General features: G+C 51.2%; 2 protein-coding genes across 2 annotated transcripts in view; one reads left to right on the top strand and one right to left on the bottom strand.

Moving 5' to 3' along the window:
- The first annotated feature begins 701 nt into the window (after positions 1–701).
- On the top strand, positions 702–16,985 carry SGSM3 (small G protein signaling modulator 3). Its single transcript, XM_010188028.1, has 19 exons — positions 702–731; positions 1,818–1,964; positions 2,078–2,185; positions 3,161–3,304; positions 3,692–3,887; positions 4,117–4,262; positions 5,780–6,007; positions 6,959–7,013; positions 10,556–10,683; positions 10,986–11,141; positions 11,873–11,927; positions 12,381–12,430; positions 13,583–13,657; positions 13,757–13,827; positions 14,183–14,231; positions 14,559–14,644; positions 15,000–15,122; positions 16,461–16,521; positions 16,908–16,985. The coding sequence occupies exons 1-19, from the start codon at positions 702–704 to the stop codon at positions 16,983–16,985; spliced, it is 1,986 nt and encodes a 661-aa protein (XP_010186330.1).
- Positions 16,986–21,997: 5,012 nt separating this feature from the next.
- The window catches only part of MKL1 (megakaryoblastic leukemia (translocation) 1), a 45,420-nt gene continuing 45,348 nt past the window's right edge, over positions 21,998–22,069 (bottom strand). Inside the window, 1 exon segment of the mRNA XM_010188029.1 lies at positions 21,998–22,069. This exon segment is cut by the window's right edge and continues 425 nt beyond it. Coding sequence (XP_010186331.1) covers positions 21,998–22,069 — 72 coding nt within the window.

The raw sequence follows: 22,069 nt of genomic DNA on the forward strand, positions 1-22,069 counted from the left end.
GTGGGCTTGCAGAAAAGGGCAGCTATCTGTAGGTTTTCACTCCTTAAAAAGGCCTGGTTGTAGCCTTCAGGGTGTTATCCCTCAATGCCAACTGTGATCACAGATGGGGAAAGTCAAGATTTGGGTCATAGACTTTAATTTCCTTTGGCCTATAATTTCAGCTTGCTTCACAGGTGCAAATACCAGTTTTGCATGCAGTCTTTCAGAGCAAATCTGAAAGCAGCAGGCAGGAGTTAGAGCAATGTGGGGAGCTGAATTTGCAGTGTGTGTGCAGAAGTAACAGAGAACTGCTCTCTGTTGGAGATGCAGACAGTAGAGACCACTTTAGCTGGTGTGTGTGGATACCTCAGTCTATGAGGAGGACTGCTTCCAGGCGGGAAGTTCTGACCTTGATATGGTGCTGTGTTCAAGTGCTGCTGGAAAAGGGATTGCTGGGTAGGTCTTTGCAGGTGGGCGAGCAGGGCTTCAGAAGTTCCATGGACAAGTCAAAATGGGAGTTGCATGCAACACCTCCCCAGCTGGGGACTGTTGGGGGAGACATAAAAAAATAAAAGGGCTGGGGGTCTAGTTGCTCAGAGTGCAAGCAGTGGTGGGATGGGGCAATATCCACATGTCTCTATTCAGTTGTTCAAGCCTGGTGACGGTGTCTGTTCGCCCTCCCCAGAAAGAAGAATCCATCGAGCAGCCGGAGTTCCACTACGATGAATTTGGTTTCCGAGTTGATAAGGAAGGTAAAGGCAGTCCCATCCCTAACCCTTCCACTGGTCCTGGGTCCAGCCCTTCCCATGCTTCTGAGTGATTTTCCAACCATTCTGTGCTGGGTCTTATCTACCCACCCACCATCATCTTTCTGTATCCTACCCTTGTAATCAAGGGCCATGCATTAGATGTCCTGGCCTTAGGGGAGTCTGGAGCATGGAATATGCAGCAGAGTCATTTCTATTCCCTTATGCTTGTGCTGGGAATAAGAGAGAGAGGGGAGTTAAGAGGAAGTTATTTCCACTAGGGGCTGTCCCAGGTGACAGTGGAGTCGCTGTCATGGTCAGTAGCACTGTAAGCTGATCATAGAGAATCCTCTTTGAAGCAATGACCTGGAGATGAGGACAGGACACAGCAATTTTCTTCAGCCAGAACATTTGTTACACTTGTGCCTTACAAAATCAGCAGAAGGATTTGGATTGCATTGTTGGGTTGTGTTACATGAAGGACAGAGTTGCTTACGTCAAACCTGTATTTTGCTAAAATATCTATTTTAGGCGGCCAGCCTCAGGTTAAGGTGCAAGCTTATTGTGAATTTGAAATTGTCCCTATGAAAGCTGCTTCTTGGTGATTAAATATCCCCAAAGTTAATATTTTGCACCTCATTACTGGCATGAGCATATAGCTTCTGCTTGCCACCTCTGAGGCTTGCTATGCTTTTGTCAGCCTGATTTACAGATCCTTACAAAACCCAGCAGGATGGCTGCTGCTGGGGTCTTGTTTAATTCCAACCACACTCTGCTCTAAATCATGACTAAGTAGAGCCTGCTGACAACTTCTTCGTTCTCAAGGCCCCAGTGCCTTTTGCTTATGACCATAAAATTTACTGCATGGAACCATGCTTTGCCTTTCCATGCTGTGGCTGGAAGTCACAAATATTTTAAATATTCTTTCTTCAGATGACCACCCCCTTCCCCACCCCACTCTGTATTCATTCCTTCTCCTCTTCCCTCTCTCACTTGTCTCCATTTCTTTCCCTTCCTTTTGCTGAGGCAGATGGTGCTGAGCCAAACTCCAGCAAGCTCCTGGGAATCCCACTGACAGAGGAGCCACAGCAGAGGCTCAAGTGGCAGGCTCACCTGGAATTCACACACAACCATGACGTGGGTGACCTCACTTGGGACAAAATTGACGTCACCCTACCGCATTCAGACAAGCTGCGCTCCCTGGTGCTAGCTGGCATCCCGCACAGCATGAGGCCACAGGTGAGAGACAGCAAAGCAGGACCACTTTATCTGGGTTGTGACAGTGCCAGATTATGACTTTCTGTAGCTGTCTTAGTGACTCTTCCTGTCTCTGTTCACCCTGTTCCCTCCAGCTGTGGATGCGCCTGTCAGGGGCCTTGCAGAAGAAAAGAAATTCAGAGATGTCGTATCGCGATATTGTGAAAAACAGCTCAAACGATGAAACCATTGCTGCTAAACAGGTAGGAGACGCTGCCTAGTGCTGACTGGGCACATGGGAGTGGGGAGAAGAACAAGTTTTGCTACGTGAGGAGGAAGGGGTGTCTTCCTGACACTGGCAGCAGGGACAGTTGAGAGGACATGTGTGGTTGAATCCTCCTAAAGCTTCATCCTGTTGGACGTATTTCTGCTCTGTTCTGTTGGAATAACAACTGTGCAGCTCCCCTCCTTCCTAGCACAGCAGGGAAAGGGTCTGACCCATGCTACCTGCAGGCTAGAAAACAGTGCTGCAGTTCATCTCAGCAAACATCCTGATAATCATTGAGAGAAGTGAAGAGTGAAAGTCTGATGGATGCACCTCTGTTGAGGTAGTGGCAGCTGCTTCCAAGGACTGCCTTTGTTGCCCCAAACACAGTCTCTCAAGTCCAACAGGACTGTTACAGGGTATTTTTCCTCTTCCTCTGACCTCTCCTTTTGTGGGAGGAGTCACAGGCCATGCCAAAAAAAAGTGAGCTCTGCACATGTTCACCTCTCATCAAGAAGCTAGGTTCAAAATGCTTGGAAAGAGGAACAACACTGCCCAGAGGAGATGTGTGGGCTGTTCACCTCCAAGTCCTCTGTCACAGATGTGGCCTGGTTGTTGGTTTCTCTCTGGAATAGGCCTGTTGGGAAGCCTTCCTTGAAATCCAAGCAGAAGAAATTCCCCACCAGCATGGCTGCTATTCTCAGTGGTGAAGCTAGGGTCTGAGTTTAGGCAAGTATTTCTTGGGAGATGCCAAGTAATGATCTGCACTGGCATTTTTCCATGTCAGTGAAGCCTGTCAAACTGACCCCAGGTGCTTGGACAAGGCCATCTTCTTGGGTGCCTAAGAACTTATGGATGGGTGTAGGGAAGCAGAGCCCCCCAAGGCAAGGGACTATGGGAAAGTGCAGAGAGCAGAAGACAATTGCTCAGGTGGTGCCAGCTGACCCTGTCCTTGTTTATGGCTGTCTGGCAGATTGAAAAGGACTTGCTCCGCACGATGCCCAGCAACGCCTGCTTCTCCAACATGAACAGTATCGGGGTGCCACGGCTACGCAGGATACTACGGGGACTTGCCTGGCTGTACCCAGACATTGGATATTGCCAAGGGACTGGAATGGTAACCTGCTTTCAGAGTGTCTTTATGATAGGGGTCACTTTATGGTGGCTATGCTGGGGTAAGTGATTTGAGGCAGTGCTGCCAGACACTGTGGCCTCCAGATGAGCTGAAGGGAAATCCCTTCCACAGGGAACATTTTTCCTAGGGAAGGGAGAGCAAAGTAGCACCACATTTACAAAGATGTGGAAGAATTCAGTCCATCTGTTGGGGAGGGACAGGCTGAGGACACTGAGGAGAAACCCCTTCAGTGGGAGGCTGCAGGAGAGCTGCTGCAGCAGAAGGCAGCTGTTGATCACCTAGACACTGGTCCATCTCTCCCTGTGAGGAAGTGGGGAAAGGGTTCTGTGCCTTTTAGGGCATGCAGTAGTTCTTCTTTCAAAATCCTAGGTGGCTGCCTCTCTGCTGCTCTTCTTGGAGGAGGAAGATGCCTTTTGGATGATGTGTGCTATCATTGAAGAACTGGTTCCTGCCTCCTACTTCAGCACCACCCTGATGGGCGTGCAGACCGACCAACGCGTCCTGCGGCAGCTCATCGTGCAGTACCTGCCCCGCCTGGACAAGCTGCTCCAGGAGCATGACATCGGTAAAAGCTTGCCCTAGAAACCGTAGCTTTTCTTGTCAGGGTGACATGCAGACAAAAATTATTGCTGTTGTTTCACAAAGGGAAAGCAGCAGGGCTAGGAGCAAACCTCCTGGCAATGGAAGCAATGCATGGTCATCTTTAAGCTGGGAGGAGAGCGCTTAGGAGAGTCCATCTTCAGTAGCTGACTGACTTGTGCTGCTGTGATTCTTTTTCATGTCTCTATTCACAGAGCTCTCCTTGATCACCTTGCACTGGTTCCTCACCTCTTTTGCTAGTGTTGTCCACATCAAGCTGCTGCTGCGTATTTGGGACCTCTTCTTCTATCAGGGCTCTCTGGTGCTGTTCCAGCTCACTTTGGGCATGCTCAGTATGAAGGTAATTCCCACCTCCTCTTCCTCCTTTATAGCACTTCAGTGCTAAATTGTGATTTAAGAGGCAAGAAGGCTTTTTAAATCCACTTCCTGTACGTGGTTTGGGAGTGTGCTAGGGAAGATGGCTCCCTGCCTTCTTCAGTACTGGAGGCAATGAAAAACTTCCAGGGCATTTTGCAAGAATGAGAGATTTCTGTTTCCCCTGCCTACCTCTTTTCATCTCTGTGCTGGTTTTTAGCTGGGATAGAGTTAATTTTCCTCATAGCAGCTAGTCTGAGACTATGTTTTGGATTTGTGCTGAGAATAATACGATAACGCAGCAATGTTTACATTAAGCCAAAGACTTTCTTCAGTTTCTCATTCTGTCCCTCTCCTTCCAGCTTTTCTGAAAGAAGCTGGGAGGACACACAGCCGGGACAGCTGACTCAAACTGATCAAAGAGATTTTTCATGCCATTAGATGACATATTTAATATATGAAGTGGGGGGAAGTTAGCTGCAGAGCATGATTGCTACCTGGAGACTGGCTGGGTGTTGATGGGTGGGTGGTGAGCGGTTGCATCACTTGGGTTTTTTCTTGGCACTATTCTCTCTTGCTATTTTATTGTATTTATTATAATTACAATTTGTTGTTGTTACTACTTTATTTTAGTTTCATTTCAATCCTTGAACTGTTTTTGTCTCAACCCATGAGTTTTCTTATCTTTTTCCTCCAATTCTCTCCCTCATCCCACTGGAAGGGAGCATGTGGCTGCGTGTTGCTTAACCACACTGGCTGGGTTAAACCATGACACCACCTCATAAATTAAACCCCATCAGCTGACTCCCTTTATTCACTGTAGACCCCATCTTGGGGGCCCATCTTACCTAAACCAAGATACCTCTTGATTTTGCACCACTCTATGAGCAGAGATACAAAGCCGAGGTCACAGCCATCTGGGAAGCTTTTGATGACACTGTTGAACACTCCAAGAGATTACCGTTGTCTCACTGCATTTGATTTGGCTGGCTTGCATTTAACAAGCCTGAGCTTTTCCTTGTTAGGCAAAAAATAATTCTGTAGTTCATCTTGCTGTGTGAAGAGCAAGGGTGAGCCTGCTGGGAGTACGGGGAAGGTGGAGCACAATTTGACGTGGTAGGTGCTCTGTAGTGTGTGACTGAGCAGCTTCTACCTCGTCCCCAGCAAGATTGTGCCCAGTCCTGATGGTGGGTGCAGAATAGCTTCCGTTTTGTCTTTCTGTGCTGATTTGACTTTATTTCAATGATGAATGCTGTAATTCAGAACCATGCCAGCTAGAATTCTAGGAGGGGGAGGTTTTGGTGCAGTAGAGCAGTAAAGGATGCTACTCCCTTCCCAAAGGTAGCTTGGACTTTTCCTGCTGAAGATTTTTTAATGGAATTTTATGGAATGTAATTGTACCTGTCCAGGCTGCACACTGAATGTAAAATTGCACCTAGCAGCCCCCAGAGCATAGCTGTTACGCTCCCTGTTCTGTGTGGCAAAATTACTGCGTCATTGCAGGAGGATGAGCTGATTCAGTCTGAGAACTCTGCCTCAATCTTCAACACGCTCTCGGACATCCCAAGCCAGATTGACGATGCAGATGTGCTGCTGCAGGAGGCCATGCGTGTGGCTGGCTCGCTGACAGATGTGGCAGTGGAGACCCAGCGTCGCAAGCACTTGGCCTACCTCATTGCTGACCAAGGGCAGCTGCTCAATTCCAGCACCACTGTCAACAATTTATCCAAAGTGAGTTCACAGAGTCCCACCTGCCTCTGCTGCTCCGTTTTTACCATTCCCTTACATGTTCCCTCCCAATTTGCTGCTTGTGAGCAAGAGATCCTCCTGTCTGAGAGGATTTTGGCTCCAGGCTGACTGTCATCCAGTGGAGAAACAGTATTGGGAAGTGAGTGGGAGGTCTGTACTGCTCAAATGCTGCTGGATCTGTCCTGGATGATAAATCTCCAGGTGAAAGGGATATTGACATTGATTATAATTATCATTAATGAGAGTTATGATGGAAAACGTGTTTTATTAATGGAAACTAAAATAAACAACAGATGGTTTTGGCAGAATTTGCTTGGAGCATGCAGAGTAGGAACTGGAGTTAATCCATTAGTAAGAAAACTGATACACTAAAATAACTCTGGAAGGTAGAGTCATAAAACAGCAGCAGCCTTTGAGGAGCTGAAGAAAAAATTTGCCCATGTTTAATCTTGGATTACAGTCTGCAGTTGCAGATGGAGTAGCTCCTGTTTGCAAAGCCTGTGTGGAAGATATGTTCTTGATGCTCGTCCGTGTGCTAATCACAAAATAGTCCTACAATTCCAAAATGCAATAGGAATGCACTTGGAAACGTATATATAATTAAATGTAGAACTGCTATTGGCAACAAGTTGAATTAGGACTAAAATTATTTACTCAAATCATGGTTGATTCTCGAACTTCAGTTATGCTTTCATAATAATTGAGCTATAAATAACCCAATGCACATGGAGCAGATCAAGCAGTAGAGCTGATTCAATGCATTAGAACTGGAACAACTCCTGTCTAAAATTGCCAGTTCACTTGTCTGCCCCTTCCAGTGGTAGCTGTCAGGACCCCTTGCCTAGAGCTGATCTGTGTGGAAAATTCCTTTGTTTAATTTCTGACGTCTGTCCTAATGTGTGCACTTTGCACTCTCTCTTCCACCTCTCTCAGATTGTGCGGCGGAGGACTCAGCGCAGGAAATCTGGCATCACCTCTCTGCTTTTCGGTAAGAACAGTCCTGTGCCTTTCATGTGGTGCTGATGGGTATAGTGGCCTAGGAAGGAGGGGAGTGAGCAGAGCAGGGAACAGTGGGACAGAGGAAGACGAGAGCAGGGAGCCAGAACTGAAGGATGAGAGGGAAGAAGTGCAGTTTTCTACTTGCTTGCTTTGGTCTGAGCTCAGAAAGTGAATTTTAGGTTAGCTGGTTAGTCCTTAAAGAGTGACTAACAACAGGCTGTGACTCAGCCCAGCTGTAATGCCCTTCTTGCACTGACCAATGGCTCAAACACATTTTCTGGCAGACTGTATCCAGTCCACAGGCTGGGTGTTGGACTCTCCTGATCTTCCTCTGCTCGGTTCAGGAACATCTCTGAAGATCTGTGACAGGGCAGGGTGGTCCAGTGTGTCACTCATCAAAATTTGTAAATGCAGACATCACTGATGTTCCCCTTTACTCTGAGAGTTCATTGTGAACGCTTTTAAGTCTTAATTTTCTTTGCTTGTGAGCTGAGCCAGTGTATGTCCAGAAGGCACACAGCCAGAATAGGTTTTGCATGGGTTTAACAAGATCTTGCTTCTGTGACTCCATAATAGCTCTTTCTATTGTAAGCCTTGCTGTCATCACCTTCCTTGCAACTGGTTAGCTTTCTTCAGATTGCCACATCTCACCACAGAAATTGTTTTTCCGGAGGAAGACAACATCCTGAATTTACAGGGTTCAAATAGTGGTTCCTATTGTGGTTTAAATGGCCCGAGTAAATAAAAAACTGGGTTTTACTGGTCTTTTTAGAGAGAATAGCTTTTCTGATGTTCTCCAGGAAGCTGATATATTGTCACAGGCTTGCTGCAAGCACATACAGCATTGCATATAAAAGTTATGGTAGAAGACCAATGAGGCTGTGAAGTCAAGCGTGCAGAAGTGAAGAAATGCAGGAAAGCTGCTTGTGCAACCTAAGTTCAGAGCTCTTGTGTGTAATGTTATCACACAGTCAGCACAGACTGAACTTAGCTGCCCAGTGCATCGTTGTTGTGTCTCAGGAAGTCTCCTTGACCAAGTTTGAGTAGCTTCATAAAAGTGATAGTGAGTGATACCCACACACAAAGATAAATTTTAAGTTCAAGCTTCAAAATGTGTCAATGGGAGAACTGAGGTGACTGTGATTTCTCTAGTAGGGTTTCTGTACAGTGGCTGTCATGGTTTTTACCTAATATTCTTAGTAATTAAAACATTGGTTAAAGTAGAGAAGTTGTCATCCTGCAGCAAATGGCCAGAATGGAAAATTGCAGCCCCAGTGAGGGGAAGGAAGGCTTGGATATGATAAATTCACTTTATACCAGGAACTGTCAAACAACCTTAACTGCCAAGTTTGCTTCCTGTAGTAGCTACTGTGTCAAGCCCTTGCCTGGCTGGAAGTAAGAACTTACCCAGAATTTACTACTTCTTCCTTAGAGTGAAGGCAGATTTAACAGTGACTTGGACAGGGGTTGCAGAATCACAGGAGCACCGTTCAGAAGGGATCTCTAAATGTCTGTAGTCCAGCCTCTTCTGCTCAAAGCCCAGACTCTTGCTCATGCTAGGTCAGGTCAGCCAGGATGCTCTGTAGCTGAGATTCAAGGAGCTGGACCAGATTTTTAGTGAAAGAATAGAGAGAAGGGACAACGAAAAATAGTTTGGTGGAGAGCAAGATGTGCATGTTGCCCTTTTCCTGTTGGATGGGCATTGCAACACAGAAATGCAGGAGAGTCAGCCCTCCTCTGCACAGCTGTGCAGCTAAGTCAGTCTTTGCAGGCTCAAAATAGAGCTGCCTCACACGGGGCCAATCCTGCACTCATTTCCTGTTTTGGAAACATACGTGCAGATGTGTTGGGTGCAGTGAGGTGAATCTGGTGGAAACCCCAGTTGCTTTCCTCTGTATCCTGTATATACCGAGGTGGGAGAGTGTGGAACTTGCTTCCCATATCTCCTGCTCATGTTTGGGTGAGATTGATCTGAGTACAGAGGGACTAGCCCAGTATTTTGGCCAGAAGGGACTGAATGGTGACAGAAGGAATCGGGGATCTATGTAAACGAGGGCAGCCCACGGAGCATGTGTGGCTGTGGCTGAGCAGTTTCTTCTTTAGTCACACTCTGTTTTAGTAGCGTGAATTTTCTGGGAAACCCCACCATCTGCGTGGTCACCTCTCTATTTACAGTCTTTGTGTCTCTGTATTAAGACTTCTTACGTGCTCTGTTTCCTACCCCTGGTCACTGAGGAGGAGGTTTTGTTAATTTTCATTGCTTGGACTGGCAGTAAGTGTGCCCTACAATGTTTCTAGTCCAGAAGCAAAGTTCAGTTTTCTCTGAAGCTCTGTGTGTCTGATTTTCTAATAACTTAATTTAGCAAATAGAAAACAATTATTAAAATAATTTTAAATCTAACTTTGTGCTTCTATTTCTGTTCTTTAAGTTTTAGCCTTTTAAATTAGGGTCATTTGGGATTAAAAGATACTGTTAATCACTTCGATAAGCAGAAGCTTGATGTGTACATAGTTGTTGCAGCAGCTGTAGAGCTCGGGCCACGCTTTGTTCATACTGGTTTCTATAATGGTGTTAGAAGATAAGCAGAGTACTAATTTGCTAGCCAATGATTTACCTGGCTCTGGCATAAAAGCTGTGTTTGTGTAAAGTTGGAGTTCAGTGAAAAATACATTGTTTTAAATGGTGATTTTGCTAATCAGGCTATCACATCTTCAGTATATTACGGAGAGAGCAAAAACAAGTGTATGCAAATACACTTTGAATTTAAAACTGATTTTTTTAGAAAAAGAAGCAAATAGTTCATTGTTCCCAATCATCATGTACTCAATTTTTAAGGCATTCAGATACGTTAACTGCCTAAAGAATCCATCGCATTAGGTATCTCTCTGCATAAATTAAAAGAGAGAGGCTGTCAGAACTCCTGGGAGAATTAGTGGCAGTTGAAAGATGCTTTGGTAAATTTTACTTTGTGCTTATGACCATTTCTGTACGCCCAAAACCTTTGAAATCTGGCTCTTATGGTGGTTGAGGTCTTAAGTAGATGGTGGCTTTTCTCTTGTGGCTCTGACTTCTAGACTGACACAGCAGAGTGGCCTGTCTTGGTTTTTCAAATCTTTTTCGAGACTGGGTGAAGGACACGCTCTCAGCCTGTGAGATATGCAAAAATCAGAAGTCCTCTCGTTTTGTGTTCCACCATTCAGCTGTCTCTGCACTGCGTAGACATTTCTCTAGAGCAGTACACAGTACCTTGGTGTACTGAGTAGTCCAGACAGATCAAAGATGTCATCTTACAGCTCCATATGTGCTTTGAAATACCAGCTCCTTAAAATTCAGACAGTCAAATTGGTATTGGATATTTACATTATTGAATAGATGGGCAGTCAGTACCTGCCTTAGTGTAGGCACTTGTAATGTCAGGCTATTTTTTGATTTCTGTAGAATCAAATGATTTCTAATGTTAACAAAACAATAAATACCTCATACTCATTTTTCCTTCCTCGCCTTCCCTCTGGCTATGTGGGCTCCCCCAGGGGATGACGATTTGGAGGCCCTGAAGGCCAAGAACATCAAGCAGACGGAGCTGGTGGCCGACCTGCGTGAGGCCATTCTCCAGGTGGCGCGGCACTTCCAGTGTGTGGATCCCAAGAACTGCAGCATTGTGAGTGGGAGCAGCTGGAGCTGCACTGCTGTGTGCTCCGTCCATGAACATTGTGCATCCTTCACAGGCCAGGGCTGTTCAAATGCCCCTGGAGTACGTGGGCTGGAGGAGGAACGTGCCAGGTGTCGTGGGTGGAGGGTGAAGGTTGCTCAACCCATCCCTGGTGGAGGAGGGCTGCGCTGGGAGGTTGCCTGCCTTCTAGAAGCAGGAAAAGGTTTGGGAACCAGGGGCATGCAAGCTTTGGTAGATCAGCAGGGAGTCAGCTGCTGCTTTTCATTCCTCTTCATCCACATGCACGCTAGGATCTCACTCCAGACTACAGCATGGAGAGCCACCAGCGAGACCACGAGAACTACGTGGCCTGTTCCCGCAACCGACGACGACGAGCCAAGGCACTGCTGGACTTTGAGCGCCACGATGACGATGAGCTGGGCTTCCGCAAGAACGACATCATTACGGTGCGTCAGCCTACGGGACAGGGACCAGAGCAACACGATGGGGACCCAACTTGCTTGGGACACTGCACTGCCTCTTCTGCAGGGAAAGCAGTGGGGAGATCAGCTCAGAGCCCAGTTAGGAGCCCAAGGGAAGCAGCTGGTGTTTCTAGGAGCTGAGGCAGCACCCTTCTTGGTGAGACACTGGCACAGGTTGCCCAGGGAAGTTGTGGATGCCCCCTCCATGGAAGTGTTCAAGGCCAGGTTGGACAGGGCTTTGAGCAGCCTGGTCTGGTGGGAGGTGTCCTTGCCCTTGACAGCGGGGTTGGACCAAGTGATCTTTAGGGTCTCTTCCAACCCAAACCATCCTATGATTCTGTGAGGTAATGTGCTTCTGTGAGTGCTGGGTCATTTTCAAGGCAACCACAAAGTCCCTTTCCTGGCTCCCACACAGCTGAGCGGATTGATTTGGTCCAACCTAGATCCTGATTTAACACTACACATTAGGCTGTGGTAAGACTGTAAACACATCTCTTTGTGTCTTAGCTGTGGGCATCCCATCTGAAATTGAGAAAACAGAGGTAGCGTTGTGTTTGCAGTAGCTTTTTGCCCTTGAAGGCTCTAGGCCCTGTGAGAAGAGAACATTGGCAAAACAGCTGAGAAGAAAGCAGTTTTTCATGCCTGTGCACAGGCAGCTGTCACTCTCCTGGCACTGCACTCTCTTCAACTAGCATTTTCCACTCCCTGTTTTTCAGATCATTTCCCAGAAGGATGAGCACTGTTGGGTGGGAGAGCTGAATGGACTGAGAGGTGAGAGCAGCATGGGTTGCACTGGAGGAGTGGGGCTGGATGAGGAGCATCCATTCATCCGCAGCAACTGCTCTAGCACGTTTGCAGCAAAGGCTTTTCCAATTACCCAGAGCATCTGCCAGGAACAAGGGAAATGTTAAAGGAGGCTATGGGAGCAGTGGTTACTGGTTACTACTTGGTAACTACCCGGTTACTTCTTGCAAACAGCAAATTTAGGCTCCATCCTCCTTGGCACAGGGTGGTTGGGTGCATGTCATCTCTGCTGCTGGTGGGCAGTGTCCTGTAATTGGCTTCCTCTTGCAGTTGCCTTAATTCTTGTGATTTTTGGGGCGGCTCGCTTCCTGCTTTGAGGTCAAACCCTGTGAACTCTTGATTTATTCTCAGCTTCCAATAGACTTGTCTGTGTTAGAGGTTTCTCAGTGTCACGCTCGCTTCTTTATCTATTCTTTATAGGTTGGTTTCCTGCAAAATTTGTGGAGATCTTGGATGAGCGGAGCAAAGAGGTAATTAAAAACAACTAAACACAACAATAACATAGAAAAGCCCAGCATAAAAAAAAAAAGTCATGCCATAGCTGGAAAGAGCCATATATTTCCCTTCTTGAGTCTGTTTCCTCTCTCTGGCTATTGAGCGCTGAGGGGTGCCCTCAGGCAGCTTATCTTCCTAAGCCTGTTTGCTCAACATCCTGATGCTGACCAAGTGGCCAACAAAGGCCCCAGAGGGTTGCAGGGGCCAGCTGAGTGCAATGTTTCGGCTCACAAGGCCCCTAGAGAATTGCTTCAGGAAAGGTGAGAAAGCAGCAGGCAGCTGTGCAGCAAGATCCTATGGGCATCATTTCTGCCTGCTCCCACTGCCTGTGCTCTCTCCCTCCTGTGAGGCTGTGCATGTGGATCCTGCTCATGCTTTGCTGTCACCACAGTGGATTCTCCCCGAGCAGCTGTGCCCATAGAGACACTCTGTCTTGGTTCTTCTCACAGCTGGTGGTAGTGAGATGCCACCTAATTGGAGCAGATACCTCAATATGGCCCCAAGGCTGGAGTAACAGATAAGAGACAAATGTCATCAGCTGTTGGCCTAGGCAGTTTGCAGGGGAAGTGGAGAAGACCCTGTTCTCCCTCTCCTCAGCATTTGGAGAGCAAGGAAGGGCTCAAAGGCTGACGCCAAAGAGAGAAGCCCCTAGAGGGATGTCACTACTGACATCTCACTTGCTTCCTCGCCCCCTTCTCAGTGCTGATCATTTCTGTGTGTATAAACACACCCTGTACTGCTCAGCAGTTCTGCTCCCAGCTGTGGGAATAGGGAGGATCCCGCTCATCCTAATTTTGGAGTATCCTTCATGCTAAGAGTGTGTCAGGGTGGTTCCTCAGGTGGACCAGCTGAGCTAGGAGTTCCCATCTCTCCCCATTTCCCTTTTAGCAGCTTTCAGAGTCCCAGAGCATGAGGAGTTAAGGGAAGTAGGGGCTGGTGGGCACCTGGAAGTGGAAGAGGTGTGTGTAGAGAAGCTGTGGGTGAGCAGGCCACCTCCATGCTGCTCCTGCTCACCAGTGTGCTCAGAGCTGGCTCTTGATGTCCCTCAGTACTCCATCGCTGGAGACGACTCGGTCACAGAGGGGGTGACGGACTTGGTGCGAGGGACGCTGTGCCCAGCCTTGAAGTCCATATTTGAACATGGACTGAAGAAGCCGTCTCTGCTGGGGGGTCCCTGCCATCCCTGGCTGTTCATTGAAGAGGTGAGATGCCTCCATTCCCTTTGTGGGGCGGCGTTGCCAGAGGGCTGGGGTGAGGGGGCTGTAGGGCAGCGTGCACTGACTGTCCCTCTGCCCTCCTAGGCTGCAGGCCGGGAAGTGGAGCGGGACTTTGACTCCGTGTACTCTCGCCTTGTGCTCTGCAAGACTTACAGGTAAGGCCACTTCATACATACGAAGCAGCTGGCTCTGCGCCCTGCTCCTGCATCCCCATCAAGCTGCTGCTGCTGCTCTCCACCTCGGGAAGGGTCATGGTCTGCCCCATCCTCATGTCGGTGTGGTGTCAGCGGGCTGCTGTGCCTGTGCTGACTCGGGGCTGGCAGTGGCTCTTGCCCCATTCCTCGTGCCCCTGTATTTGCTCCTGGGGCTGTATCTCACCCTCTCATGGCTGCAGGATCACCTGTGGGCTCAGCAGTAGCAAGGGAATTGCTGGGATATGGAGAGGGAAAGGCCTACATGAGCCCAGGGCAGGCTCCAGACCTCACCAGCTCTCTGCTCTGATCTTTGCAGGCTTGATGAAGATGGCAAAGTCCTCACTCCAGAGGAGCTGCTTTACCGGGTGAGTGCTGCCCCCAGCCCAGCCAGAGCCCAGCTCCTACCGTGAGGAAGTCTCCCATGGAGGCTGCTGGAGGGGGATGCACTTCTCTGAGGAGATGCTCGAGGGTCTCCCAGACCTTCCCTGATGGGAAGCAGTAGGGACACCAGGTGCCTGGGGAACAGCAGAAAGTGAAGCCATCGGGAAGGCTTGGCCCCTCTGATGCTTGCAGGGGACACTGGGTGAGGGTGGGGAGCTCTGGGGAGGGGAGCATTTGGCTGTGTTGTTAAAGTGGCTGCCCAGTCTCAGGATAAGCTGAGAAGCCAGCAACCACCTCTTCCCACCCTGCAGGCGGTTCAGGCTGTGAATGTGACCCACGACGCTGCACACGTACAGATGGACGTGAAACTTCGTTCCCTCATCTGCGTTGGACTCAAGTGAGTTATCCGGTCCTGATACCCCCAGGCAGAGTGGGGGGTGCAAGGAGCTTGGGAGGGGGCAAAGGGGGCTCAAGGGCAGCAGCTGTTTCAATCTGTCTTAGGCCACGGGGTCTTTTTCTGCCTCTCGCTGCAGACACTGAGTGGGACCTGCTCCTTTTGGCTGGCCTGGCTCCTGGCTGGTAGAAGTAGCTCTCATTGCATGGAGTGGCTCACACAAGTTTACTGGGGACAGGGCTGTGGGCTGGGGTCAAGCTGGGGTTTCCAGCTGGGGGTGGAAACAGACTGTCCAAGAGGGATAGGGCTTCTTTCCCTGGTGTCAGCCAAGTAAAACGCCTCTACCCCACGGCTGCAGCGAGCAGGTGCTGCATTTGTGGCTGGAGGTGCTGTGCTCAAGCCTGCAGACCGTGGAGAAGTGGTTCCATCCCTGGTCGTTCCTGCGTAGTCCCGGCTGGGTGCAGATCAAATGTGAGCTGAGGTGAGTGCACCGTGGGCCTGCCAAGGGTCAGGAGTGGATTTCTTCCTCCCCTGCAGGAGGTGGCTCTCACTGTGGCTGGCTTTGGGCCCTCTCCAGTGAGTAGCAGCGTGGGCTGCGCAGACATCGCGCTCCAGAGATTTTCTTCTGTGTGCTGAGGCAGCAGCAACTGTCCAGACAGTTTAACGCGGTGTCAGACTGTGCCTGCCTAATTCGAGAGCAGAGCTTAGCTCCTTCGGAGCTGTCATGACAGGCATAGACAGACCCTGCCTGCCAGCAGCCTCCTGCTGCGCCCTGCACCTACTCTGATGGAGAGGCTGCCTTTTCCAAACCCCTGCTCTCCAGGTCCTCTGCCAGCCCCCGTGAGTCCAAGCAGGGAGCAGGGAATGTGCTAGGGAGGCAGCATCACTGTTACCAGCTGGCTCCTGGTTAGGTGAGGGAGGCGGTCTCAGGGGCTGAAGGTGGCTTCAGTGCCTGAGCTTGCACAAAGCACCTCTCTTGGAGCCCTTCTGCACTCTGCAAAGCAGTATCCAGTCCCAGGGAGCTGCAGAGCAAACCCCTCAGGCCAGCACCACCACTCCAGCCCTGTTGCTGCTGCTGTCCTGCAGGACCAAGTGGGACTGGTTCATGTCTGGGTTTGTGTGCAGGAGTGGAGGCTTACGCTGTATGTCTCCAAGCTGGCTTCCTGTGGAGGGCCTCAGCTCCCCCAGTGCTCCAGGAGTTGGAGGAGCCACCGACACAGGCATTTTCCCTGAGCCTGAAGGACTGACACTTGCTGCCAGGAGCTCTGAGCTCTGCCTCCCTGTCCTAGGGACAGGGTTGAGGCTGTGCCTGCAGCCTCTGCAGGTCCTCAGTTCTATGAGGGAGCTCTGTGCCATCCCCGTGTGGCACTTGTGCCTGGGGTACAGGACACTTTTACTCCAAGGAGGTGATAGGGGAGGGTGCAGAAGCTCTAAGGTGCCACTGGCAGGGGTCTGCCTTCTGGAGAAGAACCTGCAGTCCCTTCCCCTTTGCCAGCTGCATTCAGCCCTCAGCCACCGTGTCTGCAGTCTGGCAGAGACGGGGTTGCTCTGTAGGGGTTGCACTTGAGCCACATCTTCAAGCTTCCCTTCCTAGCCTGAGCCTGGCAGGATGGGAAGCCCAGAGGAGAGGGGATCAGGGCAGGCACAGCTGGTGCTGCCCTTTCAACGCTGACAGACAGGGTTTTCCATCCTTGGGAGCTTAGTGGCGTGCTGGGGCGCCCATGCAGTTGTGTGCCTGGGGCAGCAGTTGTGGGCACAGGCAGGGAGTGTGATTTGAGGGGATGTGTATGTGTGTTGCCATCACTGTCTTCCATTGCAGAGTCCTCTGCAAATTTGCCTTCAGCCTCTCTCAGGACTGGGAGCTGCCAATAAAGAGGGAGGTGAGTAGGTGGCATCTCATCCTCTCCCTCAGCCACAGGCTTCGCTTGCTGCCTCCCCCTCCCAACTTTGTGCTCCAGCCCATCCTCTTCCTCCTCTTGAGCCCGCACCAGAGGCTGTGGATGTGGCTCTGTCCCCACCAGGGTGAGCTGTGCACAGGCACCGTGCGGCGGTGCTGGCAGAGGGGCTGGGGGAAGTTGCAGACCTCTCCCTTCCCTGGTGCTCTCCAAACCGCAGGGCCTCTCAGCTGCGCAGAGGTGGGCAGTGCAGGAGGGTGCTCTGTCTGGGTGCTCTGCCTCGGTGTGCTTGGGCTCTGCCCGCAGAGGCAACCTCCCCTTTTCTGAGTGTGTGCACTGACCCACGTCTCTGTGTCGTCCTGCAGGAGAAGGAGAAAAAGCCGCTGAAGGAAGGGGTGCAGGACATGCTCGTGAAGCACCATCTCTTCAGCTGGGACATAGATGGGTGACCCCCACTGTGCCCCATCCTGGGGAACCTTCTCAATGGCACACACTCTTCTCCCCCACTTCCATCATGTCTCACCCCCTGCCCTCCCCCACCCCACCCCCTTGTATCTGTGACAAAATCCCCCTCGGGGGGGCTGCCAGGCCACCTGGGACAGATGGCGGCAGTGCCAAGAGGCCAAGCTGCAGAGCTGGGGGAGGTGGTGGTGGAGGGTGATGCTGCAAAGGGACAAGCGTGTTCTGGCCACGAAAACAAGTGTCCCCTCACAGCCTTCCCCATCTCTGCTACCCCCTTCTTCTGCTCGCCTCCCCCTGACCAGTGCCTGGGGGAGCAGCCTGGCCCGCAGCCCGTCGTGCGCTGCCCTTTGGGCCAGGGGCTGCATGGGTGTGTGAGTGCGTCCGCTGCTGTAGCAGTGGGGACGAGGTGGCCCTTGTGGGGTGGCTTTGATCCGTGAACGCTGGTGGCACTGCAGGTGCAAGCGGACTCAGGCTGGTGAGAAACTCACCACCACACGGGAGCAGGGATAGTGCGTCCCCTTTGTGCCAGCCAGGGGCTCGCCTCGGTTGGGGAGAGGGGTGGCAAAATGTGAAGCACTGGGACAAGCTCCCCTGACCTGGAGCTGGGGATGAGGAGGGGGAACCGGCATCAGCCTCATCCCCCCCTCCCTGGTGCTGGCGTGTGGGGTGGTGACAGCGGTGCCCGACTGCACTGGGCTGTTACCGCTGTAGGGGCTGGGCCTTGTCTCCTCTGGGAGCAGACAAAACCCACCTCTCCCCTAAAGAAGTGTTTCATGCTGTCATTTTAGTCTTTAGATTATTTTTACTGTTAACCAAAAAGCTGTAAATCAACTCCAGGACCGTGTATATTTTGGCACTGTTGTAGCTCAGGACGGGGTTCAGGTTGGAGCTGGCTCAGGGAGACTTAACGTGTGCTCCTCGCCCTGCGGTGGCAGCAGGGCCGCAGGTCAGGAGCGGAGAATTGCTGCGTTGTGGTGGTGGCTCTGGATATGGAGTCTGTGACTTTCTACTGAAAGCGCTTGCCTGTGAGCACAAACTACTCGTGAAATGACACTAGATTCTTACTTTCCTTTATTGGTGGGTTTGTAAATAAATGGCATCTTGGGAGAGTGCTGGGCTTTGGCTTTGCTTTTTTGACAGGGCCAGGGCTGGATTTAATTCTTTATTTCTACCATTTGGTAATTATGACCCTGTTTCTGTGCTGGCTCCTGCTAGCGTTGAGCTGGGGTCTCTGCTCAACCTGTGCTGGCATTGTGGGGCCTCCTCACAGTGGCTCCGGATCAGACTGGGCCCAAAGGGCAGGGGGCAGCCGGAGCAGGAGCAGCTGTGGTGCTGGCAGTGGCAGCCCCTGCCTTGTGCCTCTGCTGCCTCTCCTCCCCAGAGCAGCCAGAGGCCCTGAAAAGCAAGAAATGCCCCAAATGAAGGGATGTCGGGGCACTGCCAGGCCAGAGGCGCTGGCAGAAAGCAGGGCTGGACAGTGGTGGGTAGCAGTGTTGGCTGCACATAAGCATCTCTGAAAAAGCAGGTGGAGTCTTGTTTGCAAAATGGGACAGTAACAGGGCACGTGCTCCAGGAAAAGCACGTCCAGCAGCCTGAGCTGATGGGCAGGTGGTAGTTGCAGTGTGTTTACTGATGTGAAAAAAATGGGTGTTTTCAGTCAAAGTCATCCCAGTCTGGTGCCTGGCTGAGGGAGGCTGCAGTGTCACCTCGCCACTGGACCCGCTGGGCTGTGGGAGGCTGTAAAAGCTGCCCGTGCTTCTCCAAGTGCAACCTCTGCTGCTGGTTGCAGGGGCGGTAATTTCCAGAGCCAGAGGGAATCTCCCTGCAGCCGAGGAGGGACAAGGCGCCACTGCTCAAGTTGCTTTTTTTTCAGGGTCGAGAAAGACCCAGAGGGATCCCTGACCCTTAGCTGGAAAAGGCGGAGCGGCCCCAAGCCCTCCCACCACCACAGCAGAGAAGTTTCTGAACACGTGGCTGCTTGGAATTTTTTTTAATAAAATGGATTTTTTTTTTCAAATATTCATAACTGAAAAAATAATTCAATTTAAAGATCCATTCTCTCCCCTGTTAAGTTGTCACTCGTATCCTTTTCCAGTTGAATACTCGCTCTGGATCCGATGCCTCGCCACCATCCATCTCCGAGGGTGCTGATCGCCCCTTGCCCTTTGCTGCATAGTGGGAGGGAGAGTGCGTGCTCGTCAAATACACGGTACAAACAAGTAGTGGTTACAGCAGAAAGATTCAGGATTACATTCAAGGTAGAGGCAGAACATCAGACTTTGTTGGTTTTTGTTTTGTTTTTTTTTTTCCCAGTGGGTGCAAAAATGTACGTCCAGGGGAATACCTCTTCCACAAAGAACTATTGAACTATTATTCAAAGCAAATAATAGTAAGAAAGCAGAACTGGGCTTGCCTGCTCTGGGCACTGCCTGGGGAAGACTTTCTGGCATGTCCCAGGATGAGGCACCATCTTTCCCGCTGCCCCCAGGCACAGGGTTAGTGCTTGCACCCCTGGCAGAAGCTACCCCAAGTCCCAGGTGTGAGCTCAGCCTCTTCCCATCAGCCCAGGACCAGGCCTTGGCATCTCTGCCAACAGCTGCCATGGTGCCTGGCCCCATGGGAGGAGCCATGGCCGGGTCAGGCCAGGACTGCAGGTGGGGCACCCCCCCCTTCTTGTAGGAGCTCATCGCACTTTGATAAGTTTCTTCTTTCTTTACTGGGTGCAGCTTTGTAATCATTTGCACAAAAGAAATCACAGAGTTGGTTTTGTTGGGGCTACTGCTCGCTGGTTTGGCTTGAGTTTGACAAACAGGCAGCCTCGCTTTCTCTCCTTAGCAACTGAAAGATGCTCCCACCCTCCACGTAGTTTCCTTTAAGAAAGCTCTTGCCTCCTGTGCCCACCTGGTCCCACGGCTGGGCCACTGCCCTGGGGTGAGCTCTCTAAGGTGGCTGCTACTGCACGCACTGTTCGGCACAGCCAGCACAATGAAGCAGGGTGCACTGGAGGGGAGGCAGGGAGGGAAGGGTTCAGTGGGATGAAGGGAGTGTCCACCAGTCCCTATTATTCTGATTTTTTTTTTAAGCTATGATGCTGTAGTTTGGGCAATGGAAAGCAGGTGTGGTTGAGGGGTAGGAGGGGTGACCTCTCACTCCAACTTAGGCACTGAGGGAGGTGCGTAAGAAGCTCTGACGTCTTTACAGCTGGGAGTGGGAGAGTGCAGAGAAGGGGCTGAAAAGAAGGAAGCTGCCAGCAGGCTCACCCTGCAAATGATTCAGAAAGTGGCTCCCTGTGCAGTTACCAAGCAAATAGGGCTCAGGAAAGCAGGAGTTTGTCCCAGCTGCAAAACAGGCCATGCCCCTACCTGGCCACCAGTTCAGTGGCTGCCAGAGAGCAGTCACACAGGGGCAGCACCTTAGGCTGTGGGCTTTCAAAAAAAAAAACACAACCCCAAAAACCACTGCCTCCCCCATCTCCCTCGAGCAGCCCAGACCCAGCTCTGGGCCAAAGCAGGGTGAGCTGTGCAGCACAGCAGCTGCGTGGGGTACAGCAAAGCTCTGTCTCACCTGGTAAATATGGAGGTGAGTTGCTGCTAACAAAGATGGGAATTTAAAAGTGCCAGGAGTAACAGCAGAGCCAGAGCCACACGGGCCTGGGGTTCCAATGCAAAACCTTGCACATGGCACGGCTGCCTGAACTCAGCGCTCACAGTAAGTAGCCATTTGATTTTTTTGCCTTTTCCCCTACAGGCCTGGAGAGAAGGAGGAGCAGAGGTTTCTCTGCAGCAGAGGTTCAGCTGCCCGTTATTTGCTTTCAGGCTCCCACTTCTCCCCTGAAAGGGGGAACAGCCACACTACTGCGCTAGGACCCAGGTTGCAGAGCTGCTTCCCCTTCCTTGCCCGCTGGCTCTGACAGCCCCAGCTGCCGCTTTCCCATGGGGCACCTGCTACAGGGAGGCACCAGCACAGCTGAGGCAGGAGATTGCACATGGCCCCTCATGATATGTTGCTCATTGCTGGCTGTGCCCCTTGCACGCTCCTCGGGACATGCGGACGCTTTCTGTCCCTAACCCCCACCATGAGCCAACTGCCTTGCTCAGGGTGGGGGGATCACAAGTGCTGTGGAAGCTGCATGGGAGAGGGGAGTCCCTGAAGGCTCTACTTCAGGCACAGCCAGACGTCTGGGGCAGCAGAGGACCGATTGAACATTAAAAACACCTGGATTTTAGCACCTTAAAAATGTGTTTTGCAGCCCAAAGTAAGCGAAGCAAGCAGGCAGGCCTCTGCAAAGCTCAGCAATATTTGGGAAACCAGCTCAGACATTACCAGGTTGGTGGGGAACCCCAATTCCCTTTGGCTACATTTGGAAAAAGTGCCTATTCTGCCCTGCTCCTCCCAGCCCTGCAGCAGACCAGCTCCTCGCGGCAGAGGGCAGGTGGGGCAGAGGGCAGACTGCGTCCCCCCAGCCCCCAGTCCTGCCTTTGTGTCCTGCTCCAGAGCCAGAATCCCCTTCTGCAACCGTTGCACCCACTGTGCTGGGGCAGCACAAGCCCCCTTTATTTGCCAGTCCCAGCGAGGCTCAGGGTGCTGCTTCTGGAAGAGGCTCAGGCCCAGTCCTGCTTTGTCCTGCTGCGAGGCGTGAGGGAGCTCATCCCCTGCACTGCCGTCGCTCTGCCCCTGCCTGGAGGAGGAGGGGCTGCCAGCTCCATTCTCACCCGAGCAGGGGCAGGAGAGCACCAGCCCCAGAGCTCTTGGAGCCTCCTCTTCCTCCCCAGCAGCCGTTCTCCCTGCCCTGGCCTGGCCCCCTGCCCAGGCAGCAGTGACTCCAGCAGCAGGTCTGGCATTGCCACCACTGCCAGCTTCGTGCAGGAAGGACACTGTTGGAGGAGGAGTACAAATACTAGGAGCTCGTTTCTTTTTCTTTTTTTTTGGTTGACTGGCCTCTTCCCCCTGCATGCCCATGCCCTCCCACTCCCATTCCCTTCAGTCTCTGCTCACAGAGTTACAAGCAAGAATCCCAGTGCAGCTGCAGATCGTGTCCATCAAGGAAGTCTGTGGAAAAGAGGCTGGGAGC

The sequence above is a fragment of the Mesitornis unicolor genome, unplaced genomic scaffold, assembly GCF_000695765.1.
Source record: "Mesitornis unicolor isolate BGI_N332 unplaced genomic scaffold, ASM69576v1 scaffold41547, whole genome shotgun sequence".
NCBI classification, from domain to species: Eukaryota; Metazoa; Chordata; class Aves; order Mesitornithiformes; family Mesitornithidae; genus Mesitornis; species Mesitornis unicolor.

Excerpts from the sequence above, each read along its gene's own strand:
- SGSM3 (XM_010188028.1), top strand. The coding sequence starts at position 702 with ATGAATTTGGTTTCCGAGTTGATAAGGAAG. Across the intron at positions 3,888-4,116 it reads GCTCCAGGAGCATGACATCG|AGCTCTCCTTGATCACCTTG; the intron begins GTAAAAGCTTGC and ends CTCTATTCACAG. Across the intron at positions 4,263-5,779 it reads TGGGCATGCTCAGTATGAAG|GAGGATGAGCTGATTCAGTC; the intron begins GTAATTCCCACC and ends GCGTCATTGCAG.